At 43.5% G+C, this 18,940-nt stretch overlaps 1 protein-coding gene across 1 annotated transcript in view; it reads left to right on the forward strand.

Annotated features, from left to right (window-relative positions):
- Nucleotides 1–18,940, forward strand: part of Gipc2 (GIPC PDZ domain containing family member 2) — a 78,694-nt gene that overhangs the window by 36,826 nt on the left and 22,928 nt on the right. Inside the window, 3 exon segments of the mRNA XM_032898256.1 lie at nt 2,360–2,469; nt 2,471–2,534; nt 18,363–18,366. Of these exon segments, the coding sequence (XP_032754147.1) occupies nt 2,360–2,469; nt 2,471–2,534; nt 18,363–18,366 (178 nt within the window).

Consider the following 18,940-nt stretch of genomic DNA (forward strand, 5'->3'; position numbering starts at 1 on the left):
GTGTCTCACGGTTTTACTCTGACCCTCAATTCACAGGTAAGAGTCATGCATCACCTCTCCCTCTTTTTATGTATTGTATTGTTTTAAATAAGTTTATAAAAAAATATAAAGATATGTGCAAGAACACTGAAATTTGTGTTTATAATTGATCAAAAGAAAAAACAAAACAGGCTCTGGGTGAATTAAGACATCAATTAAAATAATTTTTAAGTCAAAGATAAATACAGATGTTCAAATCCCTTACTGGCTTAAAAATGGTTATCTAAGAGTGTACTTTATAGTTTTCTTTTCCACCTTTAGATGTCAATCTTTTGTTTAACTTTGTTATTTTCTGCTACTGTTCAGAAACTAGATATTTAAGTGGTATGCTATTGATTCTCTTCAGAATTCTCGGTGCCATCTAATGGATTTTAGATCTCATAGTGAAACCGCATTGCAGGCACAATGTAGAGAATTAAGATTTAATAACCTGGGTGTGATGGCACAGGCTCCCCTTATTTAGGAGACAGAGGCAGGGGGATTGTAAGTTCCAGGCCAGCCTGGGCTACCTAGAAAGACTGTGTCTCTAAAAACCGAAATCCAACACAAACGATGCTGGCGAGAGGACGCAGCAGGTACAGGTGCTGCTGACCATCGAGTTCAGTCCTCGGGACACACATGGAGAAGGAGAGCTCTGACTTCTGCAAGTTATCCTCTGACTTCCACAGGCATGCCCTGGCACTCCCGTACATGTGTGCACGCACACAGACACACATAAAGACACAGGCATAGACACACAGACGCAGACACACAATACAGACACACAGACACATAGGCACAGAGAGAGACACAACAGACACACAGAGATATACACAGATACACAGGCACAGACAGAGAGACACACAAACACAGACAGACACACATACAGACAGATACACAGACAACACAGACAGATACACAAACACACAGACACAGACACACACAGAGACAGACAGACAGACACACAGAGATGCATAGACACACAGGTATAGACACACAGACACACAAGCACACACAGACACAGATACACATAAAGACACAGGCACAGACACACAGATACAGACACACAGACACAGACACAGAGAGAGAGACACACACAGATATACACAGAGAGATACACAGACACACAGGCACAGACAGATACAGACACACAAACACAGACACACACAGACACAGACACACACAGACACACAAACACAAATACAAACACAAGCACACACAACCAGAAACACAAACAGAGACACACAAACACAGACACACAGACAGAGAGACACACAAACACAGACACACAGACATACAGGTAGACACAGACACACAGACAGACACACACAGAGACAGACACACAGACACAGACACAGAGATGCATAGACACACAGGTACAGACACACAGGCACAGACAGACGCACAGACACAGACACACAGGTAGATACAAACAGACAGACAGACAGACAGACAGACAGACACAGACATAGACACACAGGCACAGCTACACACACATACAAATAAATGAATGTAATAAACATGTAAAAAAAAAAAGAATGCCCTTATCAAATAGCTTGTTGCCAGTTCTCTGTGAGCCTGTGCCTCTCTCCTTTAAAATGCATCAATGGAAATCAATAGTGTGAACTTGTCCTCACTGATGGATGGAAAAGCTTGGTCTCACCAACTCCTGAAACGTTAGCCATTGCTTGTCACTCAGTGGACATTGGGCTTCTTGGCTGTAATTATATCCGTTAAGCCTTTGCATTTATAACAGGTTTAAGCACAAAGCTGCTAGACAGAGCGTGGGCTCTGTGCGTCTCTTGCTGAAATTTTTGAAAAAGAGACCCTCTTATCATGGAGCAGAAGAAATCTCTCTCTCAGTGGTTAAGGGCACTTACTGCTCCTCCAGGGGCCATGTTTAGTTTCCAGCACCACAGCAGGGGAGATGATGGCATGAGCTAGCTGGATTCTGAATGGAAGGAAGTTGAAGAATAGGTAGAGATGGGACAGCCTGTGTGTCTGTGTCTGTCTGTCTGTGTGTCTGTCTGTCTGTGTGTCTGCCTGTGTGTCTGTCTGTGTGTCTGTGTGTCTGTCTGTATGTCTGTGTGTCTGTCTGTGTGTCTGCCCGTGTGTCTGTGTGTCTGCCTGTATGTCTGTGTATCTGTACCTGTGTATCTGTGTATCACTGTGTTTGTGTCTGTCTGCCTGTGTCTGTGTTTCCTGCTTCACCTTCTGTCCCTAAGTGAGCATTTGAGCGTTAAAGTATATCGTTAATGTGTTAGCATGGCATATCTCAGGGGCACAAGCGGTAACAACATACAGTTCCACTCGATATCACCATTGGTTTTCTTTCTTTCAGAGAATTAAAGATGGCAGCACCATTGACTCAGTTAAAACGATCTGTGTGGGGGATCATATCGAATGTATAAACGGAGAAAATATTGTTGGGTGGCGTCACTTTGAAGTCGCTAAAAGTTAAAGGAATTAAAAAGGAGGAACTCTTTACTTTGCAGTTAATAGAACCCAAGAAGGTGGTTGTGGTTTGTGTGTGTGTGTGTGTGTGTGTGTGTGTGTGTGTGTGTGTGTGTGTGTGTGTGTGTGAGAGAGAGAGAGAGAGAGAGAGAGAGAGAGAGAGAGAGAGAGAGAGAGAGAGTCAGAGCCAGCCAGCCAGCCAGCCAGCCAAAGAGAAACTGGCTTCTTCCCCTTGTTTATCTAAGAGGCAGGATACTGCTGTGTGGGGCCCTGCACTTTTAGCACACCATCTTGTCCACTGTACTAGGGAAGAACACAGACTATTACAGACAACATTACTTAGAAGGAGAGCAACTGTGGAAGGGGGGAGAAAAGTTGTCCATTGAAGGGCCTTTTTCTAAACCAAGTTCTGCATCTGCAGAGTCAGATGTCCAGCGAGGGAGTTGGAGATGGGGCTGTGCCACCCTCTGCTGTATTGTTTCACTGTGCTGAGCAGGGAGATTTCTTCAAACTCCAGTTGTTTTCCAGGGACCCAAGCAGCAGAGGCTAGCTTTGTATGGAAGTGGTGCTCAACACGGTCATCCGGTCATCCGTTCTGTTTGACAGACTCAGAACACTTTCTCCTTGACATTTAGAGTTTGGGACGTCATGAAGTGACTCCCTCTTTCCTGTCACATCTGGTTTTAGCCACAGCAGCTGTGTCTCGACTCTTGCTGACACCTCCAGGGCCATTCCATGCTGTGAGAATGTGCCAGCTTCTCCTGCTACTGAGCACTATTTTAATTCGTGAAGTCCTCATGCCCGGCGATGCTCAAACATCTTCAGGAGAATGATCTGGGCCTGCCCTGACTCATCCCTGATCCCACCCCCAACACCCTGTGTTCTTGCCGATGCCCTCATAACACAAATATTTTTTCTAACTTGTCTCTAACATTTTCCCCCCTCAGGGCAATGGGTGAAATTACATATTGCCCTCCTCCTTCCAGTGAGTAACAGATCGCCTCTGTATCCACGGAACTAGGAAGTACTCCCTGTTACCAAATGATTGTTGGTTAATGGAAACGCAGTGGGAATTGTGTTGCACTAGGAAACAGTTCCACTGGAAGGCTGAGAGAAGCGTGCTTGCGGCCTCATTGCTTCTCAGGGACCATGGTGGGAGCTCACAGTGGTGCTGCCAGACTCCTGCCTGTGTGTCAGCCCCCATGCCTTTCTCCCCCTGAAGAAGGCAAGGCAAGCACGGGCCTCTCTGTGGCGGCCCCTTCCCACAGGGATCCTCCAACGTTTGTTCTTTACACTGATGGGAGCTGGGGGGCTTCCATACATTGTCCTACACAATGCAGACTCTTTGCAATGCAAAGCTATTCTCTGTATAACGTAAGAAATCGAACTTCTCCCTATGTTTATCTCTAATGCTGTTTTCGTTAGGGTTTGTTGTTGTGAAGAGACTCGATGGCCATCGTAACTCTTCCAGAGGGAAACATTTAATCGAGGCTGGCTTACAGTTTGAGAGGTTCAGCCCACTGTGGCAGGAAGCGTGGCGGCATGCAAGCAGACAAAGTGCTACATCTTGATCTGCAGGCAGCAGAGGAGATTGTCCCACGGGGCATGGCTTGAGCATATATAAGGCCTCAAAGCCCGCCTCTACAGTGACACATTTCCTCCAACAAGGCCGCACCTCCTTAGTGCCATTTCCCATGGGCCTTTGTGTTGTAACTCAAGCTGCTTTCAAATTCACTGTATATGGAGGAAGATCTTGAACTCCTGATCCTTCTCCCTCCCTTCCAAGTACTAGAATTACAGGCATCTACCATCACATTCAACTGTTGTCGTATCCGTGGAAACCCTTGGAGTCCCTGTGTTTACAAGGGACGTTGCTCACTCCTGTTCCTTGGGTGCTGGATGGGATGATAGTTTCGAGTCTTACCAGGGTCATTGTGCTTAGTTATACTGTTCTGTGATTAAGCCTTGTCTTCCTCCTTCAGTATCGGAGATGTGTAGCAAATACCCCTATGTGCTCAGTCTCTCTAGAACCTTCTCTAGAACCTTGTGGAGTCCATTGACACACTGAGGAAAATCTCCTGAGTGAGTTTTTCTCACAGGAAGATATTGTGTTAGAGACCATGCTCTGCTGGTGTGATTGGGATGGATCTGCATGGTGCTGGGTTGGGATGTCTGCAGGTTCATGTGGGAGCAGTGGCTGGGTTTTTCTCCACAAGCTGATGGTCTGCAGGTATTTTCCTTTCAGTGAGATAATACTTCACTGTGGCCCCAGCATGGGGGTCTCTCTCAGAAGGAAGCCCTGCCACTCAGCCACCTTCTGACCCTGGGTTTTTGCTGCTCTGCTCTTTGTCCCTGGAGTAATTATTTGTTGTTTCTCTGGCTTTTCCCTGGTGTGTAGTTTTTCTGAGGGAGGCAGGTCTCCTGGTTCTCTTGGTCCCTGTCATATTGTCTGGGTATTTCCTTCCGTTCTTCATGCATTTCTTAGAACTATTATTGATATAGGGCCAGGAACTCAATTTTTTCTTCTTTTTATTTCCTTCTTTGTTTCTTTCTTCCTTTCTTTCATGTCTTAGTCAAAGTTCAATTGCAAAGAGACATCATGATTACGGCAATTCTTTTTTTAAAAAATGTATTTATTTATTATATATGAGTACACTGTAGCTGTCTTCACACACACCAGAAGAGGGAATCAGATCCCATTACAGATGGTTGTGAGCCACCATGTGGTTGCCGGGATTTAAACTCAGGACCTCTGGAAGAGCAGTCAGTGCTCTTAACCGCTGAGCCATCTCTCCAGCCCGATTATGGCAATTCTTATAAAAGAAGGAATTTACTTAGAGTTGGCCAATAGTTTCAGAGCTTTATTCAATTATCATCATGGCAGGGAGCATGGCACACTCAGGCAGAAATAGCTGAGAGTTCTAAATCTGGATCTGCAGGCAGCAAAAACATGTAGCCTGGCTTGGGCTCACCTCAAAGCCCACCCCCAGTGGTAAACTTCCTCCAATAAGGCCACACCTCCCAATCCTTCTCAACTAGGGCCACTGCCTTAACATTCAAATGTATGAATCTATAGGGGCCATTCTTATTAAAACCACCACAGGGATGAAGGAAAAAACATTCCACTGCCTGTTCTTGGACTATATATATGGAGTTCTTGGATTCTCTAATTGTCTAGAATGTACTAATACTCTAGCTTTTCTGGTTTTGGTAGATATCAAGAGTGTACTGGTACATTTCTTTCAACAGGTGCCTTCTGAACCATTGGCGTGTGCTGATTTTAGAGTGCTAATGATTTAAGAGTAATGATGTCGGCCATTTATTGATAGCTTACCCTGTACAATCTGTGTATTGTACTCTTGGTATATGCTAAGATCCAGACGTACAAGTTCCTATCTAGTCAGGTGAGATGAACATGAAAATGAATCAAGTGACAAGGCACTCCTAATCCTAAATGCTATCACTCCCTGATGACTAAATATTCAAATCTAGGAGCTGGTGATTAAGTAGTCAAATATATGAACTTCTCGGGGGTCATTGTCATTCAAACCACCACAGTGATCGAGAACTTGTGATCCTCCGGCCTCTACGTTCCAGGTGCTGAAGTCACAACTGAGTACTAACGTGCCCTGTTTCTGCAGTGCTAGGGATTGGGACCAGGGCCTGGAGTACGCTCCACAGCACTCCACTAACTGAGCTCCATTCCCAGCTCCAGGGAAAACTTTGTTACAAACACTGGTCTGTGTCAGTTACAAACCTTTGTTTGTGTGTACTAATAGTATACATTGTACACGATCATGTATCCATTTCTTACCCAGACACAGCGAAACCACAGCTTCTAGGCTGGAGGACTTCCCTACTGGGAATGTGAGGTGAAGATTTCCCCGCGGTTTCCCCTGGTTAGTTGCTGTCTGATCCGGTTTTCTTTCTTGATCTGGAGCTTTCCATGCCCTTGTATGGCAGCCTTCCAGCCCTTATCAAGTGTTGGCTGGAATGTCTCTAAAGATACTTTTTAGGGCTTGGCTCGTTCCTTTCTCCTTGTGCCTGTGTAAAGAAAGGGACATAGCTTTCGCGATGAGCTCAACCCGTGCTCATGGCAAACCCAGACTGTCCCCAGCTGTGAAACCCAGTTGAAACCACTCTTGAAACCAGACCAGACTGACTGGTTCCTTTTCCCAGGAGACCTTTGAACTGTTGGGGATAACTGCTGGGTCAGTTTAAATGAGTCTTAACTCATTTACCCTGGAGAATCTGCCCGATCTGTGACTTTTACCCTTTGAGCAAGGAGGCTCCCAGAATGAGACCTGTGTTTTCCCAGTCAGAAAGGGAGTTGGGAGGAAATGGTTTCCTCTTACGTCTGCGGGTTAGATTGGGGGAGGGGAGTTAGGTTTTATCTGCTTTTAGAGGATTCCTTCCTGTGCTGCTCTCTCTCTTAACATCGGAATGGGATGTTAAGTATGTGGAACAGTGTGGTTAGCCCTAGGAATGACACATTGGGAGAATGACACAGTTCTTTGTCATTTTGCTAATCGCTCTTTCAAATGCTGCCCTGTAAACCTGAGGAGAAAACTGCTTCCTCCTTTTCAAACAATTAACAACATCAACATCATCAACAACAACAACAACAACAACAACAACAACAACAACCACCACCTTATATCCCCTTCCTCTTTTCCCTTCTTAGGGCTTCACTATGTAGTCCTGGCTGACCTGGTGCTCACAATGTAGACCAGGCTAGCCCCAATTTTTCAGAGTCAATTCCCTGGCTTCTGCTTCTTAAGTGCTTGTATTACAGAGAAGCCACACGGATCTTCAGAAGATGATTTTGAATATGCTACATTTAGTATAAAAAATTCAGCTACAGATACTTTTGGTTGTTCCCTGTATGTGTTGGACTCTACAAACTACCCTGGGAACATATGAAATAACTGATAAGACGAATCCTTAGGTCGGTCATCCTGCCAGGTGCTGTGTGATAATGAGTAAATGTCTTAACCTTTCTGTGCCTTAGCTTCCCTATACCAAAAGTAAAGATGCTGGTAGACTTTACCACATTAGTCTGTTGTGAAGACTATACTGGAAAGGTTGTACAGTACTCCTTGGTACATCGAATCTTCAATATTAGCTGTTATCACACAGGTTAAGCATCCTTTACCTCAAAATCTAAAATCAGAAATGTTCTCTAACTGACAGTTTCTGAGCACCAGGCCTGAGTAGGAATGGAAAAATCCCGTGCCTGACTCAATGGGTTGGGCCACAGTAAAATCACAGGTGCAACAAAAATAACGTTCACGGTGGCCTTCGGGTTATGAGCTGGCGGTGTATGAAATGAAGTTCAGGTGTAGTCTTGACTCCTGTCCCCAGCGTACCCCTTATACACAGGTAGGTGTCCCCAAATCTGAAAACCTGAGAGCTGAAACGCTTTTGTCCCCAAGATTTCAGACAAGGATCCTTCAGCCTGTGCAGTCACTGCAGGGATAGAGCTTTTCTGCAAGGAGTGATTTTAGCCACAAAGAACTAAAGGAGGCAGGGACAGGAACGGCTGGTGAGAGCAGACACTTGTTGAAACTTGGCACTGTCTCACCTCAGGTCAAATGGTGAAGGATAGCAATATATTATGACAGAAGCTACCATTCGCTTTTGTAAGGGATCTCTGTCTCTCTCTCTGTCTCTCTGTCTGTCTCTCTGTCTCTGTCTCTCTGTCTCTGTCTCTCTGTCTCTGTCTCTCTGTCTCTGTCTCTCTGTCCCTGTCTCTCTCTCTCTGTCTCTCTGTCTCTCTGTTTCTCTGTCTCTCTCTCTGTCTCTCTGTCTCTCTCTCTGCACTTGTGTGTGTAATATTTGAGGGACATGCATGTGAGTGTGGTTTACATGTGGAGACAGAGGACGGTGGGTATCTCTTATACACTCTGCCTTGTTTCTTAGTACAGGGTCTCTCACTGAACCCAAAGCTCACAGTTTCAGCTGGGCTAGCTGGTCAGTGAGCTGCTGGGGTCTGCCAGTCTCTGCCCCCCAACCCTGGGGCTTGAGGGGTCTGCCTCCACGCTTGGCTTTCTTATGTAGGTGCTGGGGATTCCAACTAAGCTGTTCATACTTAAACTGTGAGTGCTGGATCCACTGAGCTATCTTTCCCATCTACTTTCATAAGTTTGTTCTAAGCAAGAAGCCATCCAATCCCCAAGGTCATTCTAAACTTAAAACTGTTTTCCCAGGGCCTATGTGAGAAAGCTGCAGTGACCAGAGCAGTGACCAGAGCTGCCTCTTGCCTACTGCCATGCTGAGTCACTGTTTGCTACCTTCAAGGGCATTTACAGAAAGAGGCGAACACACTAAGAAGCCACTAATCTTACTAGTAGGAGTTAACACTTACTGGATGTGCGACGAAGGGGAAGATGAAGGACTCTGTGCCAAGACACTGGTGTTGGCAAACAAACATATAACATAAATGTATTATAATACAATATGTTTATATAATAATGTATAAATATAACAACTTATAAATGTATAAATAAATATATAATGAAACATACATAATAAATAAATATAAATATAATAAGTGTGATTGGTGGGGGTAAGTGGTAAGGCTGGGTGGGAACTTCCCAAAGAGAGTGCCATGAGACAGAAGGCTATGCCAGGCTTGTGCTGATGTCAAGGACCAGAGAAAGCATTGGGCCAGCTGACCAGGTGACACAGGGTGTTAGAACCATGAGAGCAAGCGGTGGTTTTGCAAGAGACTTTTTTCACCCTGGCTTGGCTTGAAAGTAGACACACTGGACAGGGTGGGGCCATGATCACTGAGAACAGCCTCATTTCTTTGGATCCTGGGATGGAAATAAACTCCACCCAAACAAAACTAAGACAGAGTCTTCTCATGAAACCCACAGCTGGGGATTGGTGCAAGCATGGGCAAGTGCACACGTGTGGTGTTAGTGGGGAACAAGGATCCACTTTGACAATTATTTCTGCTTTTTAAAAGTTTTTTATTTTATGTTTTTATAATTTATACGAGTACACTGTAGCTGTCTTCAGACACACCAGAAGAAGGTACTGGATCCCATTACAGATAGCCATGAGACACCATGTGGTTGCTGGGAATTGAACTCAGGACCTCTAGAAGAGCAGCCAGTGCCCTTAACCGCTGAGCCATCTCTCCAGGCCCTGGGCTGACATTTCTTAGGTATGGAATTGTGGATTTAGTTAGAACACACTGTGGAAGTCCAATGGGCATTGTGAGGGGGGATAAGGGAGCAGGTAGGTAGGTGAGGAAGGAGCTCTGTGGAAATCACACCTGAACTTGTCCTGGGACTGTGGGAGGAACATGTCTGAAGGCGGGAGGGTTTGGAAGGTGGGTGGTCATGAAGAGCACTGGCCTGTAGGAACCGTAGCAGGACAGTCTGCAAAAGCCACTTAGAATAATGTCAGGAGAGCTTGGAAGTCAGGTGGGGAACATATGCTTTCTCTGGAGGCTGAGAGTGAGACATTGCATACTGGTTTTAAAAGTAACACAAAATGAAGTTGTAGGAATTAAGTCAGAGAGCTTAAGTCAAATGCTGCTCTATATGACTAGGGAAGGGGCTCTGGTGTTTCTCTGGCAGTTTAGTAGACAGGAAATGCTAAATGCTTGGGACTTTGAACTACAGTAGGGATTCCAAGGAAGAGAAGAGGAACGTAAAAAAAAGTATTTTTTTTTTTATTCTCCCAAACTAATTGTCGTCTCCAAGGTTTATTGCCTCAGTCTGCTAACCTAGGCCTAGTCCTGGAAGCTTCTAGACTCCGTACTATCTAATCTAGCCTAGAAGGTTTTCAGCCTGAGACCTACTGCTGACTGGAAAAGCTCCCCAGTTCTTTCTCATCTCCAGCTGGCTGGTTGAACTCAGCTGTCTGGCTCAGACCCTCTCCCAGTTAACTGGTTCAATCTGGTTTTCCTCTTGACCCCTGAATTGCTCTGCGTGGCCTCTAACTCCAGCAGTCTTTTCTCATCTTCCTGGCCCCATCTCATTCTCTGGCTTGTTCTGTGTTCACCTGTGTCTGGTTTGTTCCTCAGTCTATCTCTGCAAAACTCTCCTGGTAAGACCCGCCTCCTTCTCCCTGTGCTGCTCTACTCTCCCTCTCACCTCTGCTGCACTGCTCTCCCGGAATGCTGCTGTATTCCTGACTGCACTCTCTTCCTCCTGGACTGTCTGTCTCTCCCCTAAGTAGATTCCCTCCCCTCTCTCTTCTTGTGAGAGATGGCTATATTCTATTCTGTCAGGTCTTTCTCTGATTTGTCACTTTGTCTGCCACTCAATTAGACATCACTTTCTCTTTTTCTGTGAATATTTTTAATTTACATCTCAAATATTATTCCCCTTTCCTGTTTCCTTACCATAAGCCCCTATCTCACCCCCTCCTCTTCTTCTATGAGGGTGTTCCCCTCCCCAATCACTGCCCCTTCCCACCCCACCCCCTGACATTACCCTGCAGTACCAAGTCTTGGCAGTACTAAGGGCTTCTCCCATCGGTGCCCAACAAGGCCATCCTCTGGTACATATGCAGCTGGAGCCGTGGGTCTGTCCATGTATACTCTTTGGCTAGTGGTTTAGGCCCTGGGAGTTCTGGTTGGTTGTTATTGTTGTTCTTATGGGGTTGCAAACCCCTTCAGCTCCTTCAATCCTTTCTCTAACTCCTCCAATGAGGACCCTGTTCTCAGTTCAATGGTTTGCTGCTAGCATTCGCCTCTGTATTTGACATGCTGTAGCTGAGCCTCTCAGGAGACATCTATATCAGGCTCCTGTCTGCATGCATTTCTTGACTTCATCAATATTATCTAGTTTTGGTGGCTGTATATATATGGGCTGTTTACCCAGGTGGGGCAGGCTCTGAATGGTCAATCCTTCAGTCTCTGCTCCAAACTTTGTCTCCATATCCCGTCCTATAAATATTTTTGTTCTCCCTTTAAGAAGGACTGAAGCATCCATACATTGGTCATCCTTCTTGAGTTTCATATGGTCTATGGATTTTAACTTGTGTAATTCAAGCTTTTGGGCTAATATCCACTTATCAGTGAGTGCATACCACGTGTGTTTTTCTGTGATTGGGTTACCTCACTCAGGATGATATTTTCTAGTTCAATCCATGTGCCTATGAATTTCATGAAGTCATTGTTTTTAATAGCTGAGTAGTACTCCATTGTGTAGGTGTACCACATTTTCTGTATCCATTCCTCTGTTGAAGGGCATCTGGGTTCTTTCCAGCTTCTGGCTATTATAAATAAGGCTGCTATGAACATAGTGGAGCATGTGTCCTTGTTGTATGTTAGAGCATCATTTCGGTATATGCCCAGGAGAGGTATAGCTGGGTCTTCAGGTAGTACAATGCCTAATTTTCTTTCTTTTTCTTTCTGGAGCTGGGGACTGAACCCAGGGCCTTGCGCTTGCTGGGCAAGCCCTCTACCACTGAGCCAAATCCCCAACCCCCAATGTCTAATTTTCTGATGAACCTCCAGACTGATTTCCAGAGTGGTTGTACTAGTCTGCAATCCCACCAACAATGGAGGAGTGTTCTTCTTTCTCCACATCCTCGCCAGCATTTGCTGTCACCTGAGTTTTTTTTTTTTTTTTTATCTTAGCCATTCTGATTGGTGTGAGATAGAATCTCAGAATTGCTTTGATTTGCATTTCCCTGATGACTAAGGATATCGAACATTTCTTTTTAGGTGCTTCTTGGCCATTCCATATTCCTCAACTGAGAATTTTTTGTTTAGCTCTGTACCCCATTTTTAATAGGGTTATTTGGCTCTTTGGAGTCTAGCTTCTTGAGTTCTTTGTATATTTTGGATATAAGGTCGTAGGATTGGTAAAGATCTTTTCCCAATCTGTTGGTTGCCATTTTGTCCTAACCACAGTGTCCTTTGCCTTACAGAAACTTTGCAGTTTTATGAGGTCCCATTTGTACATTCTTGATCTTAGAGCATAAGCCATTGGTGTTTTGTTCAGGAAATTTTCCCCAGTGCCCATGTGTTCAAGATTCTTCCCCACTTTTTCTTCTATTAGTTTGAGTGTATCTGGTTTGATGTGGAGGTCCTTGATCCACTTGGACTTAAGCTTTGTACATGGTGATAAGAATGGATCAATTTGCATTCTTCTACATGCTGACCTCCAGTTGAACCAGCACCATTTGTTGAAAATGCTATCTTTTTTCTAGTGGATGGTTTTAGCTCCTTTGTCAAAAATCAAGTGACCATAGGTGTGTGGTTTCATTTCTGGGTCTTCAATTCTATTCCACTGATCTACCTGCCTGTCTCTGTACTAATACCACATAGTTTTTTTTTTTAATCATTATTGATTTGTAATACCTCTTGAGGTCATAGACGGTGATTCCCCCAGAAGTTCTTTTATGGTTGAGAATAGTTTTAGCTATCGTGGGGTTTTTGTTATTCCAAATGAATTTGCAAATTGTTCTAACTCTATGAAGAATTGAGTAGGAGTTTTTTTTTATTTTTTAATATTTATTTATTTATTTATTTATTTATTTATTTATTTATTTATTTTTTTTTGGTTCTTTTTTTCGGAGCTGGGGACCGAACCCAGGGCCTTGCGCTTCCTAGGTAAGCGCTCTACCACTGAGCTAAGTCCCCAGCCCCTAATATTTATTTATTTATTTTATGTATAAGTACACTATAACTGTCTTCAGACACACCAGAAGAGAGCATCAGATCTCATTACAGATGGTTGTGAGCCACCATGTGGTTGCTGGGATTTGAACTCAGGACCTCGAGAAGAGCAGTCAGTGCTCTTAACCGCTGAGCCATCTCTCCAGTCCCCTTGAGTAGGAGTTTTGATGGGGATTGCATTGAATCTGTAGATTGCTTTTGGCAAAATGGCCATTTTTACTGTATTAATTCTGCCAATCCATGAGCATGGGAGATCTTTCCATCTTCAGAGTTCTTCAATTTCTTTCTTCAGAGACTTGAAGTTCTTGTCATACAGATCTTTCACTTGCTTGGTTAGAGTCACACCGAGGTATGAGGTATTTTAAGTTATTTGTGACTATTGTGAAGGGTGTCGTTTCCCTATTTTCTTTCTCAGCTTGTTTATCCTTTGAGTACAGGAAAGCTACTGATTTGTTTGAGTTAATTTTATATCCAGTCACTTTGCTGGAGTTTTTTTTTTTTTTTTAATTAGGTTTAGGAGTTCTGGGGTGGAATCTTTGGGGTCACAAGTATACTATCATATCATCTGCAAATAGTGATATTTTGACTTCTTTGTATCCCTTTGACCTCCTTTCATTGTCTGATTGCTCTGGCTAGGACTTCAAGAACTACATTGAATATGTAGGGAGAGAGTGGGTAGCCTTGTCTAGTCCCTAATTTTAGTGGGATTGGTTCAAGTTTCTATTTAGTTTAATGTTAGCGACTGGTTTGCTGTATATTGCTTTTACTATGATTAGGTATGGGCCTTGAATTCCTGATCTTTCCAGGACTTTTGTCATGAAGGAGTGTTGAATTTTGCCAAATGCTTTCTCAGCATCTAATGAAATGATCATGTGGTTTTTTCTTTGAGTTTGTTTATATTGTGGATTGCGTTGATGGATTTCCATATGTTGAACTATCCCTGCATCCCTGGGATGAAGCCTTCTTGATCATGATGGATGATTGTTTTGATGTGTTCTTGGATTCAGTTTGCAAGAATTTTATTAAGTAATTTCATAAGGGAAATTGGTCTGAAGTTTTCTTTCTTTGTTGGGTCTTTGTGTGGATTTAGGTATAAGAGTAATTGTGGCTTCATAGAAGGAATCTGGTAGTGCTCCATCTGTTTCTATTTTGTGGAATAGTTTGGATAGTATTGGTATGGGGTCTTCTATGAAGGTCTGATAGAATTCTGCACTGAACTCATCTGGTTCTGGGCTCCGTTTGGTTGGGAGACTTTTAATAACTGCTTCTATTTCTTTAGGAGTTATGGGATTGTTTAGATGGTTTATCTGATCCTGATTTAACTTTGGTTTCTGGTATCTGTCTAGAAGATTGTCCATTTCCTCCTGATTTTACAGTTTTGTTAAATATAGACTTTTATAGTAGGATTTGATGATTTTATGAATTTCCTCTGATTCTGTTGTTCCTTCTCCCTTTTCATTTCTGATTTCGTTAATTCAGATACACTCTCTGTGCCCTCTGGTTAGTCTGGCTAAGGGTTTATCTATCTTGTTGATTTTCTCAAAGAATCAGCTCCTGGTTTTGTTGACTTTTTTGTATAGTCCTTTTTGTTTTCACTTGGTTGATTTCATCCCTGAGTTTCATTATGTCCTGCTGTCTCCTCCTCTTGGGTGAATTTGCTTCTTTTTGTTCTAGAGCTTTCGGGTGTGCTGTCAAGTTGTTAGTGTGTGCTCTCTCCTGTTTCTTTTTGGATGCACTCAGAGCTATGAGTTTTCCTATTAGCACAGCTTTCATTGTGTCCCATAAATTTGGGTATGTTGTGCCTTCATTTTCATAACATTCTAAAACGTCTTTAATTTCTTTTTCTATTTCTTCAAGCATGTTATCATTGATTTGAGCATTGATTAACTTCCATGTATATGTGGGCTTTCTGTCATTATTATTGTTATTGAAGACCAGCCTTAGTCTGTGGTGATCTGATAGGATGCATGGGATTATGTCAATCTCCTTGTATCTGTTGAGTCCTGTTTTGTGACTGATTATATGGTCAGTTTTGGAGAAGGTACCATGAGGTGCTGAGAAGAAGGTATATTCTTTTGTTTTAGGATGAAATGTTCTATAAATATCTGTTAAATCCATTTGGTTCATAACTTCTGTTAGTTTCACTTTGTCTGTGTTTATTTTCTGTTTCCATGATCTGTCCATTGATGAGAGTGGGGTGTTGAAATCTCCTACTATTATTGTGTGAGGTGCAATGTGTGTTCTGAGCTTTAGTAATTTTTTTTTTTTAATGAATGAGGTGCCCTTGCATTTCGAGCATAGATATTTAGGATTGAGAGTTTATCTTGGTGGATTTTTCCTTGATAAATATGAAATGTCATTCCTTATCTTTTTTTGATAATTTTTGGTTGAAAGTTGATTTTATTCAATATTAGAATGGCTACTCTAGCTTGTTTCTTTGGACCATTTGCTTGGAAAGTTGTTTTCCAGCCTTTAGTCTGAGGTAGTGTCTGTCTTTATCTCTGAGGTGTGTTTTCTGTATGCAGCAAAATGCTGGGTCCTCTTTACGTATCCAGTCTGTTAGTCTATGTCTTTTTATTGGGAAATTGAGTCCATTGATGTTAAGAGATACTAAGGAATAGTGATTGTTGTTTCCTTTTATTTTTGTTATTAGAGGTGGAATTATGTCTGTGTGTCTCTCTTGTTTAGGTTTCGTTGCAAGGATATTACTTTCTTGCTTTTTCTAGGGTGTAGTTTCCTTCCTCATGTTGGAGTTTTCCATCTATTATCCTTTGTAGGGCTGGATTGTGGAAAGATATTGTGTAAATTTGGTTTTGTCATGGAATATCTTAGTTTCTCCATCTATGTTAATTGCGAGTTTTACTGGATATAGTAGCCTAGTCTGGCATTTGTGTTCTCTTGGGGTCTGTATGACATCTGCCCAGGATCTTCTGGCTTTCATAAGCTCTGTTGAGAAGTCTGGTATAATTTTGTTTGATAGGTCTGCCTTTATATGTTCCTTGACCTTTTTCCCGTACTGCTTTTGATATTCTTTCTTTGTTTTGTTCATTTGGTGTTTCGACTATTATGTGAAAAGAGAATTTCTTTTCTGGTCCAATCTATTTGCAGTTCTGTAGGCTTCTTGTATGTTTATGGTCATCTCTTTCTTTAGGTTAGGGAAGTTTTCTTCTATAATTTTATTTAAGATATTTATTGGCCTTTTAAGTTGGGAGTCTTTACTCTCTTCCATATCTATTATCCTTAGGTTTGATCTCCTTATTGTTTCCTGGATTTCCTGGATGTTTTAGATTAGGAACTTTTTGCATTTTACTTATCTTTGATGGTTGTGTTGATGTTTTCTATGGTATCTTCTGCACCTAAGATTCTCTCTTCTCTCTCTTGTATTCTGTTGGTGATGCTTGCCTCTCTGACTCCTGATCTCTTTCCTAGGTTTTCTATCTCCAGGCTCATCTCCCTTTGTGCTTTCTTTATTGTTTCTATTTCCATTTTAAAATCCTTGATGGTTTTGTTCATTTCCTTCACCTGTTTGGTTGTGTTTTCCTGTCATTCTTTAAGGGATCTTTGTGGCTCTACTTTAAGGGCTTCTACTTGTTTAGCTGTGTTGTTCTGTATTTCTTTAAGGGAGTTTTTTATGTCCTCCTTAAAGTCCTCTATCATCATCATGAGATGTGATTTTAAACCCAAATCCTGCTTTTCTGGTGTGTTTGGATATCCAGTATTTGCTCTGGTGGGAGAACTGGCCTCTGTCTGCCACGTAGTCTTGGTTTCTGTTGCTTAGGCTTCTGCGATTGCCTCTGGCCATCACGTTGTCTCTTGTGTTAGCTGTTCTTCTGTCTCTGACAGTGACTTGACTCACCTGTAGGCCTGTGTGTCAGCCCTCCTGTAGACCTGTTTTCTTTCAGCTAGATCTGGGAGCAGAGAGCTGCTGCTGGGTTTGTTTGACCTGAAGCCTCCGGGTAGGTTGCTTGGTGCAGAAGAGTTGGTCTCACCTCTGCTCTCGGGCGTGTAGGTGCTCCTGGCAACTGGCTTTCAGATCTAGGTGCGTGCAGAAACCCGAAGGTACTGCCCGTGACTGCTCCTAGGTTCCTGTGCCCACAGGGCAGAGAGGGCACTAGGTGGGCTCCTGTTGGGTCAGGAATATAGCAGAAGTTTCCCCTGAGGTCTCAGGATTGTCCGCACTTCTGAGGGCTTAGCTCTCTCCCCCACGGGATTTGGGTGACTAGATATCACTTTCAAACGTGGGTGCTTCCTTCTACAAGCTAATTTTCCTTCATTGTTTGGGATTAAGGGTGTGTTAAGGACATATCTGATTCCAGCCAGAGGGTTTAAAGTTGTGTGCTAAGGGCCGAGTCACACCTAACACTTAAAGGCAGAAGCAGGTGAGAGTTGGCTGACACCTAGGCCAATGGCAGGGAAGCCCATAACTCCACCTTACCATCAAGACTCCTGTCCTGGAAGGCTGGAAAAAAAAAAAAAAAAAGAATGGTGTTAAAATTAGAAAGGAGCATTTGGGGTGAGGAAGTGACTCTGGGGAACGTCGGGGAGACTTTGGTTTTAGGTGTACACTGCATCTTATCTGCCATTGACAAGCATCGTTTTGGTCAAGGTTTTAAAGTGCTTACAACGACGAAATGCCGGCGTCCCTGATGGTTAATGCAGCATAGCTCATTCTGCCGCAGTGATTCTATGGAAGAAGATGAATGAAGGGCCAAGTTGGCTTTACTGGGGCGGGGCGTAGTAGATGTTTGAGATGAATTCTAAGCAAAATAAATATTCTAAATGGTCTAAACATTCAATAGAAGACCCAGCTAGCTACCAACATAGGGACTCTTTCTAAGCAAGCTTTAAACCCTTATTAAAAACAAAAATTGCCAGGTACGGTGGTGCAAGCCTTTGAGCCCCAGCACTCAGGAGGCAGAGGCAGAGGGGCAGAGGGGCAGAGGGGCAGAGAGGCAGAGGGTGAGGCAGAGACAAAAATGCAGAGAGGCAGAGGGAGACATAGAGGCAGAGGGGCAGAGGGGCAGAGGGGCAGAGGCAGAGGGACAGAGGGACAGAGGGGCAGAGGGGCAGAGGGGCAGAGGCAGGCACATCTCTGAGTTTGATACTAGACTTGTCTATGTTGTGAGTACAGCCTCCATCTCCACAGGAAAGAAAAGACAGACAGACAGACAGACAGACAGAAAAATAGGGCTGGGGGTGGTCCAGTTGTAGAGTGTTTGCTTAGAGTACCCAAAGCCTTGAGTTTGGTCCCCAGTACCACCTAAACCAGGACTTTAATCTCACCTGTAATCTCACCGTGTGGGAGCTTGATGTAGGAGGATCGGGAATTCAAGATCACCTTTGACTACAAATTAAGTTCAAGGCCAGTCTGGGCTACATGAGACCACATCTCTAAATAATAAAATAAAATCAAATAAGGAAAAAGTTGTCAACTAATGAAGAAACAGCTAAAAGCACAGTACGTGTATAGTGCTCGTAAATGCATCAGACACAATTGCTAACTCCCGCTGAGAGCCTTGGCCTTAGGGAACACCTTTCATGCCCTACCCTTTGATCTGCTGCCAAGTATCCTAAGCATCTCTGGGCTCAGAGCAGTGGGGAGGGAAGTTTTAGATGAATCATTCTCAGGCGGGCCAGACAGTGAAAGAGCAGAGTCACCCAGTTGGACGGGACTCTGAAACGGCACTCTCCTTGCTTCTGGAGTCTTTGACTTTGCAGAACTCATGGACTGGACCGTTTTCTCCTCTGCTCTGTGCCCTCTGCCTTCTGCTGTGGCCATCACTTCTAAAGGAAAACGCTGGCCCATGAGCATGAAACACA

The sequence above is a fragment of the Rattus rattus genome, chromosome 3 (assembly GCF_011064425.1).
Source record: "Rattus rattus isolate New Zealand chromosome 3, Rrattus_CSIRO_v1, whole genome shotgun sequence".
NCBI classification, from domain to species: Eukaryota; Metazoa; Chordata; class Mammalia; order Rodentia; family Muridae; genus Rattus; species Rattus rattus.